We start from the raw sequence: 21,321 nt of genomic DNA, 5'->3' as shown, positions 1-21,321 counted from the left end.
AAACTAGGTTCTCACACTTATTTGTTTTTAAATTTAAAGCCAATTAAAAATCTGGCCTCAGAGAAAGCAATTATATTTGTATAATGGGGTGTAGAGACCATTATTAGATATTTCCATATTATTCCTCCTAGCTTTTTGAGAGATAATTAAAAATGAAAGCTTTAAGCTGTCTCCTGACTTTTCTAACAATTTCTATCAGACCCTTGACTAAACACACACACGCAAACACACACACTTGGGGTGCACTGACAACATAACATAAAATGAGTCACAGATTCCAGGAAAAGTCCAAAAAAAATTTCACATCTCACAGTTCAAAGAAAAGTTTACAGCAAAATATCAGCTACCTGACAAAAATATTCTAGCGTGGGTGTCAGAGCCCTTGTTTCTCGTCAATAAAGCGCCGCTGATATCACTGAAAATTTCCCTGTCAAATAAGGGAGTGGCACCTTCCTCCAGGCAACTATGCTGTTGATATAATGCTCCTGCTCTTCCTTTGAAACAGAGAAAATAAACACAGACATATTATAAATCTTCCTTTCAATAAACACTGCGTGTTTGTTCCAGGAATATTGCCTGTTATACCAGACATTCCCTCTGCTTGAACTACCCAACAGTGATCAGGCAATACTTACCAAAAATCTAATATTCACTTTTTAGAAATGTTTGATATTTAAACATGAAAACTTTAAGAATAAAGATGCTTTAAAGGGTTCTTCAAGCGAGGCCATAGAAGAACCATTTTTGGTTCCACAAAGAACCATTCAGTCAAAGGTTCTTTAAAGAACCATCTCTTTCTTACCTTTTTATAATCTGAAGAACCTTCTTTCACACAAAGAACCTTTTGTAAAACAGAAAGGTTCTTCGGGTGTTAAAGGTTCTTAATGGAACCATTTAGACAAAAAAGGCTCTTCTGGCATTGTGAAGCACCTTTATTTTTAAGAGTGTACACAGAGAGCTAAACTCTAAAATGTAAATCTAATATTTAATTAAAGAAAAGAAAAGAATGCAAACTTATTTCTAAAACCTTTATTTGCAAATTACGGAGCATCCATCTGTGTTTAAAACGTGAACAGGTGCAGGTGCAACACATAGAAAACAAAACAGACAGAAGATGTCTGTTTCACATTCAACAAACTGCTACCCGTGAAGTGTATGAAACGGGTATGTGGCATCTTGAAAATGTTACGAGCAATATTAGAGAATACGCTGCAGTGTGCAAAAAAAATACAGATTTAAAGTACAAAACGCATACATCATATTTACATTCATAACGCAGGAACAACAACATTAGATGACTGTATTTACTGTATATATAAATACTCTCAGCTTTTTCATTAGGCATGTTGCTACAGAACAAAACAAATCTCATAGTTCTCTTATATATTCTTTTTAAGACTATAAAAACGTCAGTGCGCAGCACAAGTTTATAAATGTTTGATTTCAGACTTTGCGTAGTATAAAAATGAGTAAGTGTAAAACAAATGAAGTGCTTATATGTGTGACTGTACAGAGGAAAAATTGGCAGAAAAAACTGTGAAATGTTTTTCGTCCTTACATCCGAGCGCACATGATTATTCACCTCTCTCATTTCAAAAGACTCAGTGTTGGAGTTTCAGGCACATGTCGGATGACATCATAGATGGTGGTATGCAAATCTTTGACTGAATCCAGCCCTGCCAAAGACCTGCAGGATGCCTGGAAAACACAGAGGAGAAATAACAAACTGTTCTGGGGCAAAACTGCTCATGCAAACTAGCAAGTCATTATTATTTATTAAGTTTTTACTTGTGTTGAGTCCATTTTCCCAGGTACAGAGACAAACTCGTAAATGCCAAAGTCTTCGGTTGCATCTTCATGACCTGCAAGTATATTAATCAGATTCTTTGTGGAAGCTTTGCGTTTGGTTGGCAAACTGTTAAGATTTTAAAACAGTTTAATCTTATATTAATATGTTTTGCTGTGTAATACAGTTGAGGTCAAAAGTTTACATACACCTTGCAGAATCTGCAAAATGTTAATTATTTTACCAAAATAAGAGGGATCATACAAAATGCATGTTGTTTTTTATTTAGTACTGACCTGAATAAGATATTTCACATAGAAGATGTTTACATATGACCCTGTTCAAAAGTGTACATACACTTGATTCTTATTACTGTGTTGTTACCTGAATGATCCACAGCTGTGTTTTTTTTTTGTTTAGTGATGGTTAATAAGTTCGTTGTTTGTCCTGAACAGTTAAACTGCCTGCTGTTCTTCAGAAAAATCCTTCAGGTCCCACAAATTCTTTGGTTTTTCAGCATTTTTGTTTATTTGAACCCTTTCCAGCAATGATTGTATGATTTTGAGATCCATCTTTTCACACTGAGGACAACTGAGGGACTCATATGCAACTATTACAGAAGGTTTAAACGCTCACTGATGCTTCAGAAGAAAAAACTATTAAGAGCCAGGGGTGTGAACTTTTGAACAGGATGAAGATGTGTACATTTTTCTTATTTTGCCTAAATATCATATTTTTTATTTTATTTAGTAGCCTACTTCCCTTCAGAAGCTACAGAAGATATTCACATCTTTCTTAAAAGACAAAATAAGGTACATTTACTCTGATCTTCAAATTCAAAAGTTTTCACCCCGGCTCTGTCGTTAATTTGAAAAATGCCGGCACCGGCAGATGTACACACAAGCTAAGATGTGGTGTTTATCATTTAAATCGGTAAAAACGGATAAGGTTGTTCTTAATATCCCCCTATTTTTGTTCTCTAACAGATATGCTGCAGCTCTTGAAACATTGAATAAAATAAAACAAGTAAAAGCTATTTTTTTTTTTCAAATTACTTACAAATTTAAAAATTATTTTCCTTCATTTAAGTAGTGTGAGAGTGCAACGATGCTCTAAATTTGTTTGCATAGTAACGTGATAAATCCTGTTTCATTTTCCAACTGTCCTTTTTTTCTTTCCTCCCGTCCTACGAAGGCCGTCTCGTTTTTGTTCTAAGTTAAGAACACTTCGTATACACATCCTGCAACCTCCGGAGGATTCGACCTCCGGAGGGCGCAGCCTTCCAAATGAGACACAGCTTGTATGACAGATAGATTGGTTTTATTTCGTTTTTCCTTTTTTATTCAGAACACTCACACACTTGCTTATCATGTCATGATCTGATATTCCGATTCACAAATATCTGTGAATTAGTGTGTTTTGTCATTTAAAATCTTATATAAATGTTCTGGATCATAATCTGTAATGTGAGATGGGCGCTGCCATGTTTGTTTGCGCTGTCATTCAGAGAGTCCTGTCAACCGGAACTACAGCACGTAAATTCATCCGTTTCGTACGGTGGCCGAGAGAGGCCAACGTGCTGCAAACTTAAGAAAACACATGCAAACAGAAAAAACGACAACAAATTAAGAAAACACCTTCATCAGTTTGACAACACAGGCGCTGCAAATCCTCGCAACACAAACACGAATACGGAAACGCGCTGCAAATTCACACAACACAACCGAACTCAGAAACGCGTTGCGAACACAGGAACACTTTGCAAACACACGAACGCGCTGCATATAGCTCGGTCCACAACGGAAATGTTTCAGGGGGACCTCAAAAAGTGACGAACCCATCTGGGACCTGATTATTTGTTCAGTGGCTGTTGGTCAGAGCAGAGGTGTTATCGGTGAACTATCACCTTTTAGTGATAGTATAGTATCACTTAAAGGTGATAGTGATATAAATAATCAGGTAATATAGTAATATAAATAATTAGGTCCCAGATGAGTTCGTCACTTTTTGAGGTCCCCCTGAAACATTTCCATTGTGGACCGTGCTATATGCAGCGCGTTTGTTAGTTTGCAGCGCCTTCGTGTGTTCGCTGCGCGTTTCTGCGCGTTGGTTGTGTTGTGAGAATTTGCAGCGCGTTTCCGTATTTGTGTTTGCGTTGCGAGGATTTGCAGCGCCTGTGTTGTCAAACTGATGAAGATGTTTTCTTAATTTGTTGTCGTTTTTTCTGTTAGCATGTGTTTTCTTAAGTTTGCAGTGCGTTGGCCTCTCTCGGCCACCGTAGTTTCTCCCGAAAAACATGAAAGTAAGTGGCTGGTGAACTGGAAGAGGAATAGAGTTAACTTTTTGGTTACTTAGACTATGTGTATGTGATATGAATAAAACACATTGGCAAATTATATTTGAATAGACTGCTGTTTGCTGCTTCCATAAACACATGTGTGTATTTTACAAACTCTAAATGTCTCCTTTTACTAGTACTTATGTGTATTTAAATGTCTGATGTGTTATGTGGTTAAAAACACTGCATAGTTGTGATTATATGACAAGCGCAGAGCTCGTCCGTCTCTGGCTTAGTGCCAGCCATCGCGCCAAAGCGCAGTTTGAATTTGGCAGTTGCGTGATGTCACCGAACGTTCTAAATCCCATATGTGGGACCGTACTCCCAGGGGCACAGAAATTAAAATCCCATATGTGGGACCGTACCGCTCAAAGGGTTTGAATCAAGTGTATGTAAACTTTTGAACAGGGTCATTTTTATAAATTCAACTATTATTTTCTCTTGTGGACTATATGTAAACATCTTTTATTTGAACTATAGTATTCAGGTCAGTACTAAAGGTTCTGCATGTTCAACCTCAACTGTAAGTAGTATAACTGTACCATATCTTTTAATGTCCATCTAGTTTAAACTTGCCACTTGCTAGCAACAGCTTTCTTCACAGAAGCTTTTGCATTCAAATTTAGCCGGTTGTTATTGCAAAATAAAGACATGCTTTACCGACTGGAGGTACATTATCGCTTACTTATACTATTATTGAAATCCATATTATGCTATGTATTTAAAGCAATTAGTTCCCACACTAATAATCAAACAATGTTTGAATCTTTTTTATCCTATCTTTTTAGTTCACTAGCACCCAAGTATTTTGTTTTAGGCCGTAAGTCGTTGGTATTATCCTATTTATTTTCCAAAGGGAGTGACTGTGTGCGTAGCCAACTAAAGCCACACCAGCAAGGTGGAAAATATGTTTATAGCGTATGCTGACAGAAACCAAGCTGATATGATTATAGCAGTTGTAATGTTAATGGGCTTGGGGGGTTTGTTTGTACAGAGAGGCAGTGTACACATGGCTGCTTAACAACGCAGGTATAATATAGTCCGAGACATGCAGTAAACCTACCGGAGCGGTGCAGTCCTCTCTGCTCTGTCATTGGCCTGGAGGACAGGATCAATTCGTCAATGATGTCACTTAAATAAATATACGTGTCACATATTTCTCAGATGTTCGTGTAGATAAGAAATATAGTCTTACCGCCTGTAGATAGTCTTCATCACTGTAGAAAAAAAAGGATAGAAAATCAATGAAGTTATTGCTGAGGAATTAAAATTAGTTAATTTTAACATAAACTGATCTAAATGAAGCCTGATAAGCATGTCTTATCTGCACACTAAATTAAAATAAATAAAGACCCCTTTGAAAATTATATTTTTCCACTATATTGATCTATATTTGCTCATCAAGGCTGCATTTAGTTGATTAAAAATACATAAAACTAATATTATGTAATTTTAAATAGTGGTTTTCTATTTTATTATACTTTAAAATAGAATTCATTCCTGTAATGCAAAGCTGAATTTTCAAAATCATTACTCCAGTATTTATTGTCACATGATCCTTCAGAAATCATTCTAATATGCTGATTTATTATCAATGTTGGAAACAGTTGTGCTGCTTAATATTTTTTGGAACCTGTGATACTTTTTTAGGACTTTTTTAGGACTAAGACTTAGAAAATATGTATTCATATTTGAATAAATGCTGTTCTTTTTACCTTTTTGTTAATCAAAGAATCCTGAAAAAATAGCACAGGTTTCAAAAAATATTAAGCAAAACAACTGTTTTAAACATTGATAATAAATTAGCATATCAGAATGATTTCTGAAGTATATTGTGACACTGAAGATTGGAGTAATGGAGTAATATTTTTAAATATTTTTAAAGACAAAAAGCACTCACAGACTAACAACTACAAATATTAAATACAAATTTTGGGGGTCTTTAAACTAATGATTTAATAAACAACTGATTTTATTCAAACCACAATTTTTTAAGTTGATCCTGAATATCTTGAAAAATCAGAACATTATCTTACTTCTTCTTGGATGGCAGCTTTTTCTTAGAAGAACAAACATCATACACACTATGATGACGACTGAAGAGATTGTAATGAAAGTCAATGGAGACAGCGCACTCCCTTCCTGGCTGTATTTTGCTTTTCCTGGAAACAGATCGATATCAGTGTTATATTTTAAAATAAATCATTTTTAGTGTGATTTTCATCTTTAAACAACCAAGAATTTGCATGCTTGCATGTTTAGTCTGTACCCACACTGAACCAAAATTCACTGGCTGTAACAACGTAAACAATAAGGACAGGTGCCAGCCCCTATTTACTTTCCAGTGGAACAGCAAGACTTAATCACAGGTGGGACAGATTTGCACTTAGCAACTGAGGAAAAAAAAAAAACAGCTTGCCACGACCATGCAGACTCACAATGCATGAAACAAAGGAAAAACAAATAGGACAGATTAACTTAAAACACTAAAGCCAGTAATCATTTTTGTCATTATATATAAATATATATACAGTCAAGTGTGAAATTATTCATACCCCTGGCATATTCTGACTTAAAGTTACTTTTATTCAACCAGCAAGTTTTTTTTTTGGACCGGAAATGACACAGGCTTCTCCCAAAAGATAATAAGACGATGTACAAGAGGCATCATTGTGGAAAAAAATATATTTCTCAGCATTTATTTACATTTGAACAAAAAGTGTCATGTCCAAAATTATTCATACCCTTAATCAATAGAAAAGCCTTTATTGGCTATTACAGCAATCAAACGCTTCCTATAATTGCTGACCAGCTTTTTGCATGTCTCCACTGGTATTTTTGCCCATTCATCTTTAGCAATGAGCTCCAACTCTTTCAGGTTGGAGGATCTCCTTGCCATCTTGGTGGTGATCCTTAGATTCTTTTTTACCTCTCTCACTATCCTCCTGGCCAGCACAGGTGTCACTTTTGGCTTTTGACAACGTCCTCTGAGATTTTTCAAAATATGCGGAGCATCTTGTATTTTTGAATAATACTTTGCACTGTAGCCACTGGGACTTCAAACATTTAGATATGGTTTCATAGCCCTTTCCTGACTTGTGAGCAGCCACAATGCGTAGCCGCAGGTCCTCAGTGAGCTCCTTTGTCTTAGCCATGACTGTCCACAAACCAACAGCAGAGAGCTTCTGTTTTTTTGTTTGTTTGTTTTTTTTGCTTCTGTTGAGTTGATTAAAACAGCTGTTCCCAATGAATCAGGGTAATTAGGATGCTTTAGAACAGCTTGGACTATTTGGAATGGTATAGAACTTTGGTTTTTCCCATAGACTGTGACAGTTTGCAAAAGGTATGAATAATTTTGGACATGCCACTTTTTGTTGATGTAAATAAAAGCTGAAAAATAAAACCTGAGAAATATGTTTTTCCACAATGATGCCTCTTGTACATCGTCTTACTATCTTTTGGGAGAAGCCTGTGTCATTTCCGGTCCAAAAAAAACTTGGTTGAATAAAACTTAAACTGTATATATATATATATATATACATATACAAACACACACACACACACACACACACACACACACACACACACACACACACTATTTTGATTTGATTAAGTTAGAAGAATCTTAATTAATAATAACGAATTAAAAAAAAATTGAAGGTTAATTTTGAAATTACTTATATTATTTTGACATAAGCCTAATGTGCAGATCTAAAACAGTGACTGTGAACGTACTGTCCAGACTGGCCATCACCAGTGTGAATTTGGTCTCGTCCTGCTTCTTAGTCATATTGTTGAATGCTCTACACAAGAACTCTTTGCCCTGTGGTAATTCGTAGGGTTTCACTTCAAACCGTGGTCCAGTCATGAGAACCTCTGTGCCGTTCTTTGTCTTAGAGATCCAGACACAGGTGTTGGGAGGGTTGGAGTCCGCAATACACTCAAAAAACACCAGTTCCTCCGGGTTTACCATGAACACCCCTTCAGTTTTCATACCTTGGTCAGAATTTACTGCCAAGTTATAAGGCCCATCTGAGAAAATTTGGGAATGTTCAAAAAACATTATTAGTGTTGTCGTTCTTCTATTACTAACAATTACTACAAATAGTTCTATTACTATGCATTTATTACGTAAGTGATATTATACAACAATAGGAAAGTTAAGTAAGGATTTTTCAGGTGGTTATGTGATTTCAAAATTCCAGCCCTGATAAGACAACCCTTTTTATATAAAATAAACCAGTTTCTATTAGGCTAGTTAGCATGTTGAAGGATTATTTCACTTCCAAAATAAAAATTCTCACATTTTACTCAGCTGAAAAGAAATTAAGGGTTTTGAGGAAACATTTTGCTCCATATAGTGGACTTCAATGGTGCCCAATGGGTTGAAGGTCCAAAATGCAGTTTCAGTGGAGCTTCAAAGAGCTCTACATGATCCCAGTTAAGTAATAAGGGTCTTATCTAGTGAAACGATTGGTCATTCTTTTTTATCAGAAATGCTCGTCTTGCATTAGCTCGACTTCACACATTACGTAATCGTGATGAGGTGGAAGTACCGACCCAGTGTTTAAATGCCCCTTCACAAAAAAAGTAAAAGAACGATTTTTTTTTTCACTCTACCCTACCTTTTTGAACCAAAGTAAACAGATGAAGAACTAACCACGCATGACCTTTCTAACGTGATTACGTAATGCGCTGAAGTTGTAGACGTGTGTCGCAAAGCTAGTGCAAGAGAAGCGTTTGTGGTTAAAAAGTATATAAATTACTTTTTTTTTTTTTAAATGACCAATCATTTCACTAGATAAGACCCTTATTACTCGACTGGGATTGTGTAGAGTCCCTTGAAGCTGCATTGGAACTGGAATTTGGACCTGCAACCCATTGGCTCCCATTGAAGTCCACTATATGGAGAAAAATCCTGGAATGTTTTCCTCAAAAACCTTAATTTCTTTTTGAATGAAGAAAGAAAGACATTAACATCTTGGATGACATTGTCATGATCTGGGCTGTGGGGTTTCCCTCAGCCACCTGAGGTCGCTGTTTTCCCTTCCCTCCACAGCACTTCCCCAAATTGTACACTCCTGTTTGTCATTAGCAATCATTTACACTCACACCTGCTCACTATTATCTGGTCTATAAGAACTCTCATGTCTCACTGCTCTTTCTGGCTGCATTGTCTTCTGTCTTCGTGTGTGTTTCCCTGTTCTTGATTCTAGATCGTGTTTCTTGTTTTGATTTTCAATTCTAGTTGTGTTGTGCCGTGTTGGCCTTTTGTTTGTTTATTTTGTGTTATATCTTTATTAAATCATTTCTTACCCGCTTTTGGACCCAGACCTCATCTCTGTACCGTGACAGAATGCAGCCAGCAAAGATGGGTCCAGCGGGGAGGAATTTTTTTTTCAAGGAGGCGGCGTCCCCCCGTTCTGTTCCCGAGACGGCGGGGATGTCCTTCGAGGCGGCGTCGGCCGCTCGTTTTGAATGCATCTACGCCTGCCTGGCGGCGATGGATGCCCGTAGCGCCGAGGCTGCGCGGACGCACCCCTGCTTTGCCGCGGGGATAGAGACGCTGTTTCGCGGGAAGGTGGCGGCGTCCACTATCTCGGTCCCCGAAGCGGCGGTGATCACTATTCCTATTCCTGATGCGGCGGTGACCGCTCATTCTGTTCCGGACGCGGCGGCGACCGCTCTCGCTGTTCCGGACGCGGCGGCGTCCGCTATCTCTGTTCCGGACGCGGCGGCGACCGCTCTCTCTGTTCCGGACGCGGCGGTGACCGCTCATTCTGTTCCGGACGCGGCGGCGACCGCTCTCGCTGTTCCGGACGCGGCGGCGTCCGCTATCTCTGTTCCGGACGCGGCGGCGACCGCTCTCTCTGTTCCTGATGCGGCGGTGACCGCTCATTCTGTTCCGGACGCGGCGGCGACCGCTCTCGCTGTTCCGGACGCGGCGGCGACCGCTCTCTCTGTTCCGGACGCGGCGGTGACCGCTCTCTCTGTTCCGGACGCGGCGGTGACCGCTCTCTCTGTTACGGACGCGGCGGTGACCGCTCTCTCTGTTCCGGACGCGGCGGTGACCGCTCTCTCTGTTCCGGACGCGGCGGTGACCGCGCCCTCTGTTCCGGACGCGGCGGTGACCGCGCCCTCTGTTCCGGACGCGGCGGTGACCGCTCTCTCTGTTCCTGATGCGGCGGTGACCGTTCTCGCTGTTCCAGACGCGGCCGTGACCGCTATCTCTGCGCCTGACGCGGAGGCGACTGCTCTCTCTGTTCTGGACGCGGAGGCAACCGCGATCTCTGTTTTGGACGCGGAGGCAACCGCGCTCTCTGTTCCTGACGCGGCGGTGACTGCGCTGCACGGGCCTGGCCCGCCGTCCCTCCCCCTGATTTGCCTTCCCCCGTTCCTCCACCCTCCAGACTTGTGGAACGTCTGGGAGCCGTTCCGTGGGGAGGGGGTAGTGTCATGATCTGGGCTGTGGGGTTTCCCTCAGCCACCTGAGGTCGCTGTTTTCCCTTCCCTCCACAGCACTTCCCCAAATTGTACACTCCTGTTTGTCATTAGCAATCATTTACACTCACACCTGCTCACTATTATCTGGTCTATAAGAACTCTCATGTCTCACTGCTCTTTCTGGCTGCATTGTCTTCTGTCTTCGTGTGTGTTTCCCTGTTCTTGATTCTAGATCGTGTTTCTTGTTTTGATTTTCAATTCTAGTTGTGTTGTGCCGTGTTGGCCTTTTGTTTGTTTATTTTGTGTTATATCTTTATTAAATCATTTCTTACCCGCTTTTGGACCCAGACCTCATCTCTGTACCGTGACAGACATGGGGGTGAGTAAATTATCAGGAAATTTTTATCCTGAAAGTAAACTAATTCTTTAATTAATTACATTTCTTTTAATGAGGGGGTAAATTAGCTTAAACCACATTCACATTTCATTTTGACTTTTGTTTTAAAGATGCCATAGAATGGAAATCTGTATTTACCTTGGCATAGTTGAATAATAACAGTTCTGTACATAGACATGGCATACCATGAGTCTCAAACACCATCGTTTCCTCCTCCTTATATAATTCTAGTTTACTGAAAAATAGGCCAATTCCAACATAACACCGACTATTGCGCAATAGCCGGGATTGTTAATAGTTACGCCCCCAACATTTGCATCGCCCAATCATCAGACGATCTCCAGATAGGATATTGTGAAAAAACAAATCAAGGACAACAGTGAAAATGGCAGATCACGGGAATAAATGTTATGTTCCAGCTTGTGCAGGAGATGTTAAGTGAAGGGATGGGTTGGTACTCAGAAAGGCAAGGAAAACAAACAATGCGTTCTAATAAAATAAGATGAGCCACTGAAGAGACACGGTTAGCTTCTTGCTAGCGCTAACCTGTTCCATTGCAGTACATACGATTTCACTTACCACATACACAGAGTAAGGAGCGATGACTGTGCGGATGATGGCGAATGATTTACAGATCCTGATCACTGCTGACAGCATCTAAACTTGTCAAATGTGGTGAGTACTGCCTGTAGTATAACATTACACAGAGCACATGCGATCACCGATCTCAAAAGTGAAACTAAAAAGTTATTGTGGATTCAAAGCGGCAGTTTCAATGCCCCACATTTTAATAGCGGATCGAGCTCCGTAATTAAATCTATATTTTCTCCATGTATTTCCTTACAGCTGTGTGAGAGCGAGCTGCACTGTGAGACAGCCAATCAGAGCAGAGCTCCTCATTTAATATTCACAGACCTTCCAAATAAGGCAATAACAGAGCATTAATCTAGGGACACATCCTAGGGTTGTAAATGGACCTGTAAAACCGTTTCTGGAGAATTTAAACCCTTTCCTATGCCATATACCTTCTATGTAGATATCAGAGAACAATTTAAAATATTCTCTTAATGCATTCTATGGCACCTTTAATATAAATTACACGTCAGTACAGATCATGTTTAACGTCTGAATTACAATGCAAACAGAAAGTAACTCTCAGGCTGCAGGAGGAACCTGCTGGAATAACGATCCAATGATTTACACAAAGGATGATAACAGATGATAAACAAGCTTGAAGTCAGAAAAGTATCATAGATACTCACAGAACACAATGAGTTCAGCTGGTTTGCTTAGATTACTGCTGATGTGGTTTTGGGCCTTACAAATGTATTGACCGATGTCTTCTTTCTTGACAGGGCTTATAACAAGTGTCCCATGATCTTGTGAGAATGTATGCCGTTCGCTTGGACCAACCACCAAGTTGTTTCTTAGCCACCTAAACTGAACATTTGTCCCATGTTCAACAGAACAAGTCAGTGTCACATTGTCCCTGTCTTCCACCAGTTCAGATTCTGGTGTCTTACTAATGAAGGGGACGGACACAGGCACTGGGAGTAGAAAACAATGAAAAATTTAATTAAGTACTTACAAGAAAAGAGATACTCTGATGTGTATGTAAGGAAGCTCGCTTATGTCTCAGAGGGAAAAAAAACATTCTGTCAGATATATTTAACGTAAGAGCATGTGCGACTATTTATAACTTAAATGTGTCATTCGCTTCCAGTTATTTTAGCCGTACAAAAACAGCCAGGTATACTTAATATTAGAAACTGGGATTTGTTATCATAATATTTTCAATATATTATTATAATCATAAACACACTGGTTCTAAGACAAACAATTTTACTATTTAGTAAACGGCTTGTTGTTGTTTTTCTAGTTATTTACTGATACTAATGAATCAGAAGTCTTGCACATTCACAGAAAATAGCTCACTTTTGTGATGAAAAAGCAAGCTTGTTGTTTCTCGAAAATTAAACATATGGAGCTGTAATCGTAATCATATTTATGAAATTGATTACAAGTGCTCACTGTTTTACTGCCTCTAGTATTAATTTCTGTTGGAAACTGCAGTGATATGTACTTCCCACAGGTACAGTCGTGCCCAAAAGTTTTGAGAATGACACAAATATTAGTTTTCACAAAGTTTGCTGCTAAACTGCTTTTAGATCTTTGTTTCAGTTGTTTCTGTGATGTACTGAAATATAATTACAAGCACTTCATACGTTTCAAAGGCTTTTATCGACAATTACATGACATTTATGCAAAGAGTCAGTATTTGCAGTGTTGGCCCTTCTTTTTCAGGACCTCTGCAATTCGACTGGGCATGCTCTCAATCAACTTCTGGGCCAAATCCTGACTGATAGCAACCCATTCTTTCATAATCACTTCTTAGAGTTTGTCAGAATTAGTGGGTTTTTGTTTGTCCACCCGCCTCTTGAGGATTGACCACAAGTTCTCAATGGGATTAAGATCTGGGGAGTTTCCAGGCCATGGACCCAAAATTTCAACGTTTTGGTCCCCGAGCCACTTAGTTATCACTTTTGCCTTATGGCACGGTGCTCCATCATGCTGGAAAATGCATTGTTCTTCACCAAACTGTTATTGGATTGTTGGAAGAAGTTGCTGTTGGAGGGTGTTTTGGTACCATTCTTTATTCATGGCTGTGTTTTTGGGCAAAATTGTGAGTGAGCCCACTCCCTTGGATGAGAAGCAACCCCACACATGAATGGTCTCAGGATGCTTTACTGTTGGCATGACACAGGACTGATGGTAGCGCTCACCTTTTCTTCTCCGGACAAGCCTTTTTCCAGAAACAATCGGGAAGAGGCTTCATCGGAGAATATGACTTTGCCCCAGTCCTCAGCAGTCCATTCGCCATACTTTTTGCAGAAGATCAATCTGTCCCTGATGTTTTTTTTGGAGAGAAGTGGCTTCTTTGCTGCCCTTCTTGACACCAGGCCATCTTCCAAAAGTCTTGGCCTCACTGTGCGTGCAGATGCGCTCACACCTGCCTGCTGCCATTCCTGAACAGGCTCTGCACTGGTGGCACTCCGATCCCGCAGCTGAATCCTCTTTAGGAGACGATCCTGGCGCTTGCTGGACTTTCTTGGATGCCCTGAAGCCTTCTTAACAAGAATTGAACCTCTTTCCTTGAAGTTCTTGATGATCCTATAAATTGTTGATTTAGGTGCAATCTTAGTAGCCACAATATCCTTGCCTGTGAAGCCATTTTTATGCAATGCAATGATGGCTGCACACGTTTCTTTGCAGGTCACCATGGTTAACAATGGAAGAACAATGATTTCAAGCATCACCCTTCTTTCCATTCTAACCCAATCAGCCTGACATAATGATCTCCAGCCTTGTGCTCGTCAACGTTCTCACCTGAGTTAACAAGACGATTACTGAAATGATCTCAGCAGGTCCTTTAATGACAGCAATGAAATGCAGTGGAAAGTTTTTTTTGGGATTAAGTTAATTTTCATGGCAAAGAAGGACTATGCAATTCATCTGATCACTCTTCATAACATTCTGGAGTATATGCAAATATAATATATAATTCTCAAAACTTTTGGCCACGACTGTACGTTTTTGTCATGTGATCAGGTAACATAAAACGTCACACTGTAAGTTTAAAAGTCACAGTTACAAGACACAAAGTCACAAGTCTCATATAAAGTCAACTGTGAGAAATTAAATCGCCATTGTAAGGTATGAATCGCAATCTTGTTTAGTTTTACTCTGAGACAAAAGCAGCTTCCATATGAATGACAGTTTCATTAGTAACTAACACTAAATCAATATCTGTCATGAATTAGATCCCTCCCAAAACACAAATGCTCTTACCGCTGACTGTGACTGTCACTCTTTTTGTCACAGCAACTGGACTGGGAATTTCTGGGAAGATGATGTTGATCTGCAGCTCATATTCCCCCTGTGTGTCTTCATCTAGATGCTTAAAATTTAGTGAGACATCAGGCAATTTGATTTCCGGTCTGTTCTCTAGGCGCAGATTTGGGATGGCATTGATGTTGTCGAAAGTGACCAAAAGAGTGTTCTTAGGTTTAATCTTGTACCAGGACCCCTGGAACGTCACATTCTGGACATCAAAATGAGTCTCAACTTTGAGGAGCATCGAGTCTCCGACTTTCCCATGTTGTGTGGCCTGCAGTGAAACGCATTCAGTGCATTTACAGTCTGTACCTGTTCAAAAAAAAGTGTAAAAAATGGTGCTTAATGACTTGTACTGTCAAAAAATATAAGTAAAATATACACATATAAACAGTTTTATGTAATGTTAAAAGAGCTGTTTAGTCATGATGTCCATTTGGAGGCCTAACAGCCTAAAGTCACCAAGGATTCTCTTAGGAAATTCAAAAGGGTTTTTAGGATAGTGTTTTTTTTATTTATGGTTAAAATAAGGTCAATGGACTTAAGAGAGAGTTGATGATGAAGAAGATGAGGGGGAAATCCAGTCTAGTCAACTAATATAAAATGGAAACGTTAACAAGCGCAAGCATAAGATCATAGCTCAGATCACAGACATATCTGTTGGTTTCTAGAACACATAAAAGTAAAAAAAACTTTTTGTGGTTTGTGAATGTCGATCCTGTAATGTTGATGTTGTGGTTGAGTAACACAGGAACTTAATATTTTATGTAAATTTCATGGATGGACTGAAAAAAAATTCTATATAGGCTACTTTTTATGCAGGCTTTTGCGGACAGGAGCAGGACAAGATAACATATTTTTGAAAACTGAATTCATCCCATGCAGGTCTTTAGTTCCAGGCCTCACCAGCCACCACCACCAACAACTAGGCTGTTTTAATAAGACTAATAGAATATCCCCATTGCATTGAACTTTGAGCATCATAACTTTGCACATGTTTATGCTCAAACAGCAACATTACACACTAAGTTAAAAAAGTGAAATCATAATCAATGACCCCCTTATGCCGAGTTCAGACTGCATGATTTTAGCCCCGATTTTGAGTCGCCGACAGGTTTTGAGAAATCGCCGACAAATGCCCGAAATCACAGGCAAATCGGTGCTCGTTCATGTGAGTGACAACCACACAGTGTGAACTATCAAAGACGCGATTTGAGAGAATCGCCGACGTGTCGCCGACACCCGTGAGATATTTGGCATGCTAAATATCTGGACCTGTCGGCGATTCAAAATCATGCCGTGTGAAAGGTGATCTGACTGAAAATCACATCGGCGATAACCTACAGCCAATGAGACAGCCATATCCAGGCCAGCAGGAAGTTGAGGGAGGAGTTACGAAGGTATAGACCACAATATCAACAAGAATAGCTTCGGCTTCTTTTCTTTTCGCTGCAAATGAGTGCACATGCTATTTGTATGACAAGCTTCTTGCGGGCTACCATTTTTTTATAATAATACCAGTGTCACGTGAGAACTTGCACGCCTGACCTCGCGTTGTTTCCATGTCACTTCTCGCGTGTGTTTGGTTGTGAGACGTAGTTTGCGGACCGGGACAAAGTTGTCGGCGATTCTTCCTATTGTAAAGTCATGCAGTGTGAAACCCCCTGTCACCGATCCATCGTGCAGTGTGAACACAGCCGCGACTGAATGCTACCCCAGATAGTCATGCAGAGTGAAAACATCTGTGACGCGATTGCTTTGAAAATCGTGCAGTCTGAACTCGGCATTAAGTACCCCTGAGATTTTAAAATAAACAGTTTAGGATACCTTGATGTAATATAATGTTTAATCCACTTGATGTTGTTAATTACAATGAAAGGAATATATTTTCATACTCTTTGTATTTTTTACATCATTATGGTACCAGATTATCCTATTTTAATCAATTTTGACATTAATGGCTGTATGTTGAGTTAATTTTAGATGACAGCACATATATACTGCTATACAAGCTGCACAATGACTACTCTAAAATGTATGAAAGTTTCATTTCTATAGTATTGTCCCTTGAGAAGATATACTAAAATTGTTGCTGAAATGTGAGGGGTGTACTCACTTTTGTGAGGTACTGTATATGGACTTACAGAACCATGCCTGAAACAGAAAACTAATAAATACAATAATATTCCCTCCTCACTTCGGAAACTGTGGGCTTCCACACAGACACGCACACACATAAACACATCTCCGCATTAGAAGAGTTTCTCTGACAGGGGAAGGACGTGGCCTCAAAATTAAAGATGAAAGCTGCAACATAACGCCAGCAGGTAGGGGTCACTTATACTTCATTAAATAAATAACAAACAGTTACTTCTGCCAAAATATATAATGCATGGACCAGTTTTGATGCTATTAGCCTATTGTTTATGTGAGGGTGTTGCTCAGTGATACACAGAACCGTTATGTGAAGCGGCTGACCAATCAGGGAAGACCATCTGTATGTACACCATCAAACCATCCCAGGCCTCAAATGCTCAATATGAATGTCTTTGGTCATTTGTGCAGAACGATGCTGTGTAAAAACCCGCAATGTTTCTCATTAACAGTGACATTGCTGATTAAAACATCAACCTAAATCTGTCACCAATCTGAGCAGTTTTCCTTCTCCTTCAGTTTACTCGGACACTTCAAATTAAAATGAAATTCGCAGAGTAAAACAACGCTTACTCTCACATAATCTGCAATTCCAGCATGACACGGGATCATTAATTAGTTCATACACAGATCTGCAGTTCAATCACCACTGCCTTTTCCCTCGCCGCTTGATCCGATACCTGCCTGAACAAATATTGACCAGCTTCTCAGAATGATAGTAATCAAACATCAAGTTCTCTCTAATTTGTCTGAACAGGTCCATGAGCAAACACTCAGGCATTGCACGCAGTGCATGAAGTCATGGAGACCTGATGCCAAGAATAATGCTGCGAAGATAACACACTGGACTCAACTGAACTCTTGATGTATCTCATTTACTTAAGGATAAGATTTCTTTTGCATGGATAAAATGAACGTAGGCTGTGGAGGCCCTGCTTTAACTGACAGCTGTTAATCTGCATTACGTTGCTAGGCACGGCTGTGTGGCAGCAGGCAGGTAGGCAGTAAGCAGGTAAACAGTCCCATACTCCTCCCTCTTTATCGCTCTCAGACCACTGAACTACCCGGACACGGCCATCTCCACCCCCTTTACTCGCTTCTGCCAGCCTGCTGACAGCCAGTGTTGTGCATTACAATAGATGACTGCGTGGCTCGTGTTGTGCACTAAATAATAAATAAAGACACCCCTATTGCACGCACAAAGGACCAGAGGGCAGATTCGGTGAAAGCAAAAAGTGTGCCTGTGTTTATGCCACACTTAGCTATGAATGCATCACTAATAAGTGTGCTTGGCCTGTTCTAGTCTTATTGTTACCAAACAAGGTAAGGATTATTGCGGGGATAGCAACAGTGCACTTATACCACCCACGACAATAGGTGTTGGGAATTGAGCTATTCACACCAACAAGCAAACGATCAACTTTTTATGCGTCCCCAAACACAAACAAACGTTACACTATTCACACCTCATGGTAATCCACTACGGCCATTTATGCTGTAACCTGAATGCACATACAAATGTGTGGACTGGAAAATGGACAAAAGCCTGACTGTGAATAATCCACTAAGCCTCGAATGTTTGTTTGTGTATTTTTAAAGCATCATGTGACACAAAAAGCTAAATGTAGGACGCGTTGGCCATAGGACTATGAGTCATATATGTTTTGTCATGTCTTGATCTGGAAATGGGTTAGACATTTGTAATAATTACATTTGTTTTAACATCAGTGACTTGAACTTGAAAAGTATACATATATTCTCGAAATATATTACATATTTGTATTAATTAAATTTTTTTTTAATGTAAAATTCATTTTTTTTCTCTAAATGTATTACATTTTCGTATTAATTAAAATGTAAATATATATATATATATATATATATATATATATATATATATATATGTTCTCTAGATGCATAAAATGTTCGTAATAATTAAAATGTTTTAAAAACTAAAAATGCACATATATTATATATATACACACTCAAAATGTATTAATGTATTACATATTTGTATTAAAAAATTTTAATTAATAAATTAAATTAAATTAAATATATATAAAAAATTTAATTAAATGTATATATTCTTGAAATATATTACATATTTGTATAAATTAAAAATGTTTTAAAAACTAAAAATGCACATATATTTTATAAATATATAGTATATATTAAAATATATTTGTGTTATTTAAAAACAATTTTAATAAACACACACACATGCATGCATATATATATATATATATATATATATATATATATATATATATATATATATATATAAAACCTAGGTTTTATAAATATAATTTTTTTGTATAATAAATTGTATAATAAATTTTACATTATTGATAGGACAATTTGTGATTTAAATGATCAATTTTATTTATTTTATTATTTGTTTATTTATTTTTATTTATTATGTTGATTAAATCATTAAAAATATATTTAAACAAATATTTATTAAACTTTAAAACTGTTTGAAACGAACAAAAAATTTTTTATTAAAAAATATATATATCTATATATACTTTTGTTTGCTAACTAAGGTTGCAGTGGAAATATATTTCATTGAAAATTTCCAAATGGAAGTGAAAATTTCCAAATGTAGGAAGTACTTGCCACACTATTTCAGAATTACAGAAATAAAACCAAACCACATTTCTGTTTTTTTAAAGTTCTTTAGCTACCTTAAATAATCTTAACGTGCAGAGAAGGTTGTCAACAGTCGTCAATAGGAAATAATAATATTTACAATAAATATTTAACTGACATGTTTTCCAGAGTATCCCTCCATCCTACTCCTTAAATTTGTACACAATGTTGAATGACATTTCAGTTTAAATAATAAACTAATTTTACTACAAATTTTACAACCTAGAAATGTATTTAAATAGATGACGTCTCATCATTTTTGGCCCAAAAATGTAATTCTATTTAAACTTTTAGTGTGTAACATCACTGCTGCCATTCAACCCAAAATAAATTAAAAGCATCTTACCAGGAAAGATTAGAAATAAGGTGAACATAAGCAGAAACATGGTGACTCCAACACATTCCATTTCTGCTATATAATCTCTAGAAGCTGTGTGACAAGAAAAGGGAACTGGTGACAGTATTTGCCAGGGAAATGAGAGAAGCTAGTCGAGGCCCCTCCCACGTGCCATTTGGACACATACACCTGGCCGGGCTTCCAAAACACTGCTGTCACCCTGAGGGCCAGAGACAGTCTCACCGATACACATTCACTGCAGATATACACAGCTTAAGCACACAGTGTCAGATCACAGGAGAAAAGTTCTCTTGAACAGTTGCGGTACACACACACACACACACACACACACACACACACTGCTACAGGTGAGAAACCACTGCAGACTGACATTCAAGTCCCAGACAGACACAGAGTCATTCAATTCACGGACATGCAAAGTTTCGCCTGAATCCATGCATGACTTAAGACACAAAACAATGTTTTCAAGAATCATCACACACAAACTTGAGCTAAACAGCCACAACTGACCATGTACACAGTACACAGCTAGTATTAAAATAGCACTTCTAAAGGTCATGTGCATTCTACCAATTCATAAACCACAGATTAAGGCTATTGTAGAGCTGTCACTAATAATTATTTTGGTAATTGAGTAATCGTTCACTTATCCTGACAATTAATCAAGTAATTAGATAATTATATATTTTTAAGCGAATATACATAAGCGAAATAGCTTTTAAAATAATTTATACACTTAAAATACATACATAATAGCAATAAGGCAATAATAATTATTTGAAATAAAGTATCAAAAGCATGTAATCATATGGTATTATTGAACAAAACTGTTTAAATACTTAAAGGTTGTATCAGCGATTTCTAGCCTAAAACATAAAGTGTCAATTTCAGCTGACCTTTCTTCACGATCCGCTCGCTGCCTGCCCCATAAATTGTCTGTGAAAAAACCGCGTCTCTCTGGTCAGCCTAGGGTCCGAGATATGCCAAAAAAACAATCGGCACTACCAACCTTTCCACACATAAACAAACAGTGTTCCAACCAATCAGCGTCAGGGGGTTGGTGTTGTGGACTTTCCTACTGGTGCAGGGATGTGAGGGAGGCGGAGCGGGACCTGCATCTCGACCGACCAGAGAGACGCGGTTTTTTCACAGACAATTTATGGGGCAGGCAGCGAGCGGATCGTGAAGAAAGGTCAGCTGAAATTGACACTTTATGTTTAGGCTAGAAATCGCTGATACAACCTTTAATGTATTATAAACAATAGAGGCGTTGGCTAACTTACATTAGGTATTATAAC

At 38.5% G+C, this 21,321-nt stretch overlaps 1 protein-coding gene across 1 annotated transcript; it reads right to left on the bottom strand.

Moving 5' to 3' along the window:
• Window positions 1-1,033: 1,033 nt before the first annotated feature.
• Window positions 1,034-20,093, bottom strand: hepacam2 (HEPACAM family member 2). The gene is made up of 9 exons (XM_073822238.1): window positions 20,012-20,093; window positions 14,815-15,171; window positions 12,228-12,512; window positions 7,860-8,156; window positions 6,161-6,286; window positions 5,320-5,341; window positions 5,188-5,222; window positions 1,789-1,862; window positions 1,034-1,698 (listed from the first exon to the last, which is right to left on the bottom strand). The coding sequence occupies exons 1-9, from the start codon at window positions 20,070-20,072 to the stop codon at window positions 1,588-1,590; spliced, it is 1,368 nt and encodes a 455-aa protein (XP_073678339.1). The 5' UTR covers window positions 20,073-20,093; the 3' UTR covers window positions 1,034-1,587.
• Between the last annotated feature and the right edge of the window lie 1,228 nt (window positions 20,094-21,321).

Source organism: Garra rufa, chromosome 17 (assembly GCF_049309525.1).
Source record: "Garra rufa chromosome 17, GarRuf1.0, whole genome shotgun sequence".
Classification (NCBI taxonomy): Eukaryota; Metazoa; Chordata; class Actinopteri; order Cypriniformes; family Cyprinidae; genus Garra; species Garra rufa.
The sequence above is the reverse complement of the archived record's forward strand: the minus strand, read 5'-3'. Positions and strand labels throughout refer to the sequence as shown.

Coding starts and splice junctions, on each gene's coding strand:
- hepacam2 (XM_073822238.1), bottom strand. CDS start 20,072: ATGGAATGTGTTGGAGTCACCATGTTTCTGCTTATGTTCACCTTATTT. Junction 15,172..20,011: donor CTTATTTCTAATCTTTCCTG/GTAAGATGCTTT, acceptor TTTTTTGAACAG/GTACAGACTGTAAATGCACT. Junction 5,223..5,319: donor ATGAAGACTATCTACAGGCG/GTAAGACTATAT, acceptor CCTGTCCTCCAG/GCCAATGACAGAGCAGAGAG.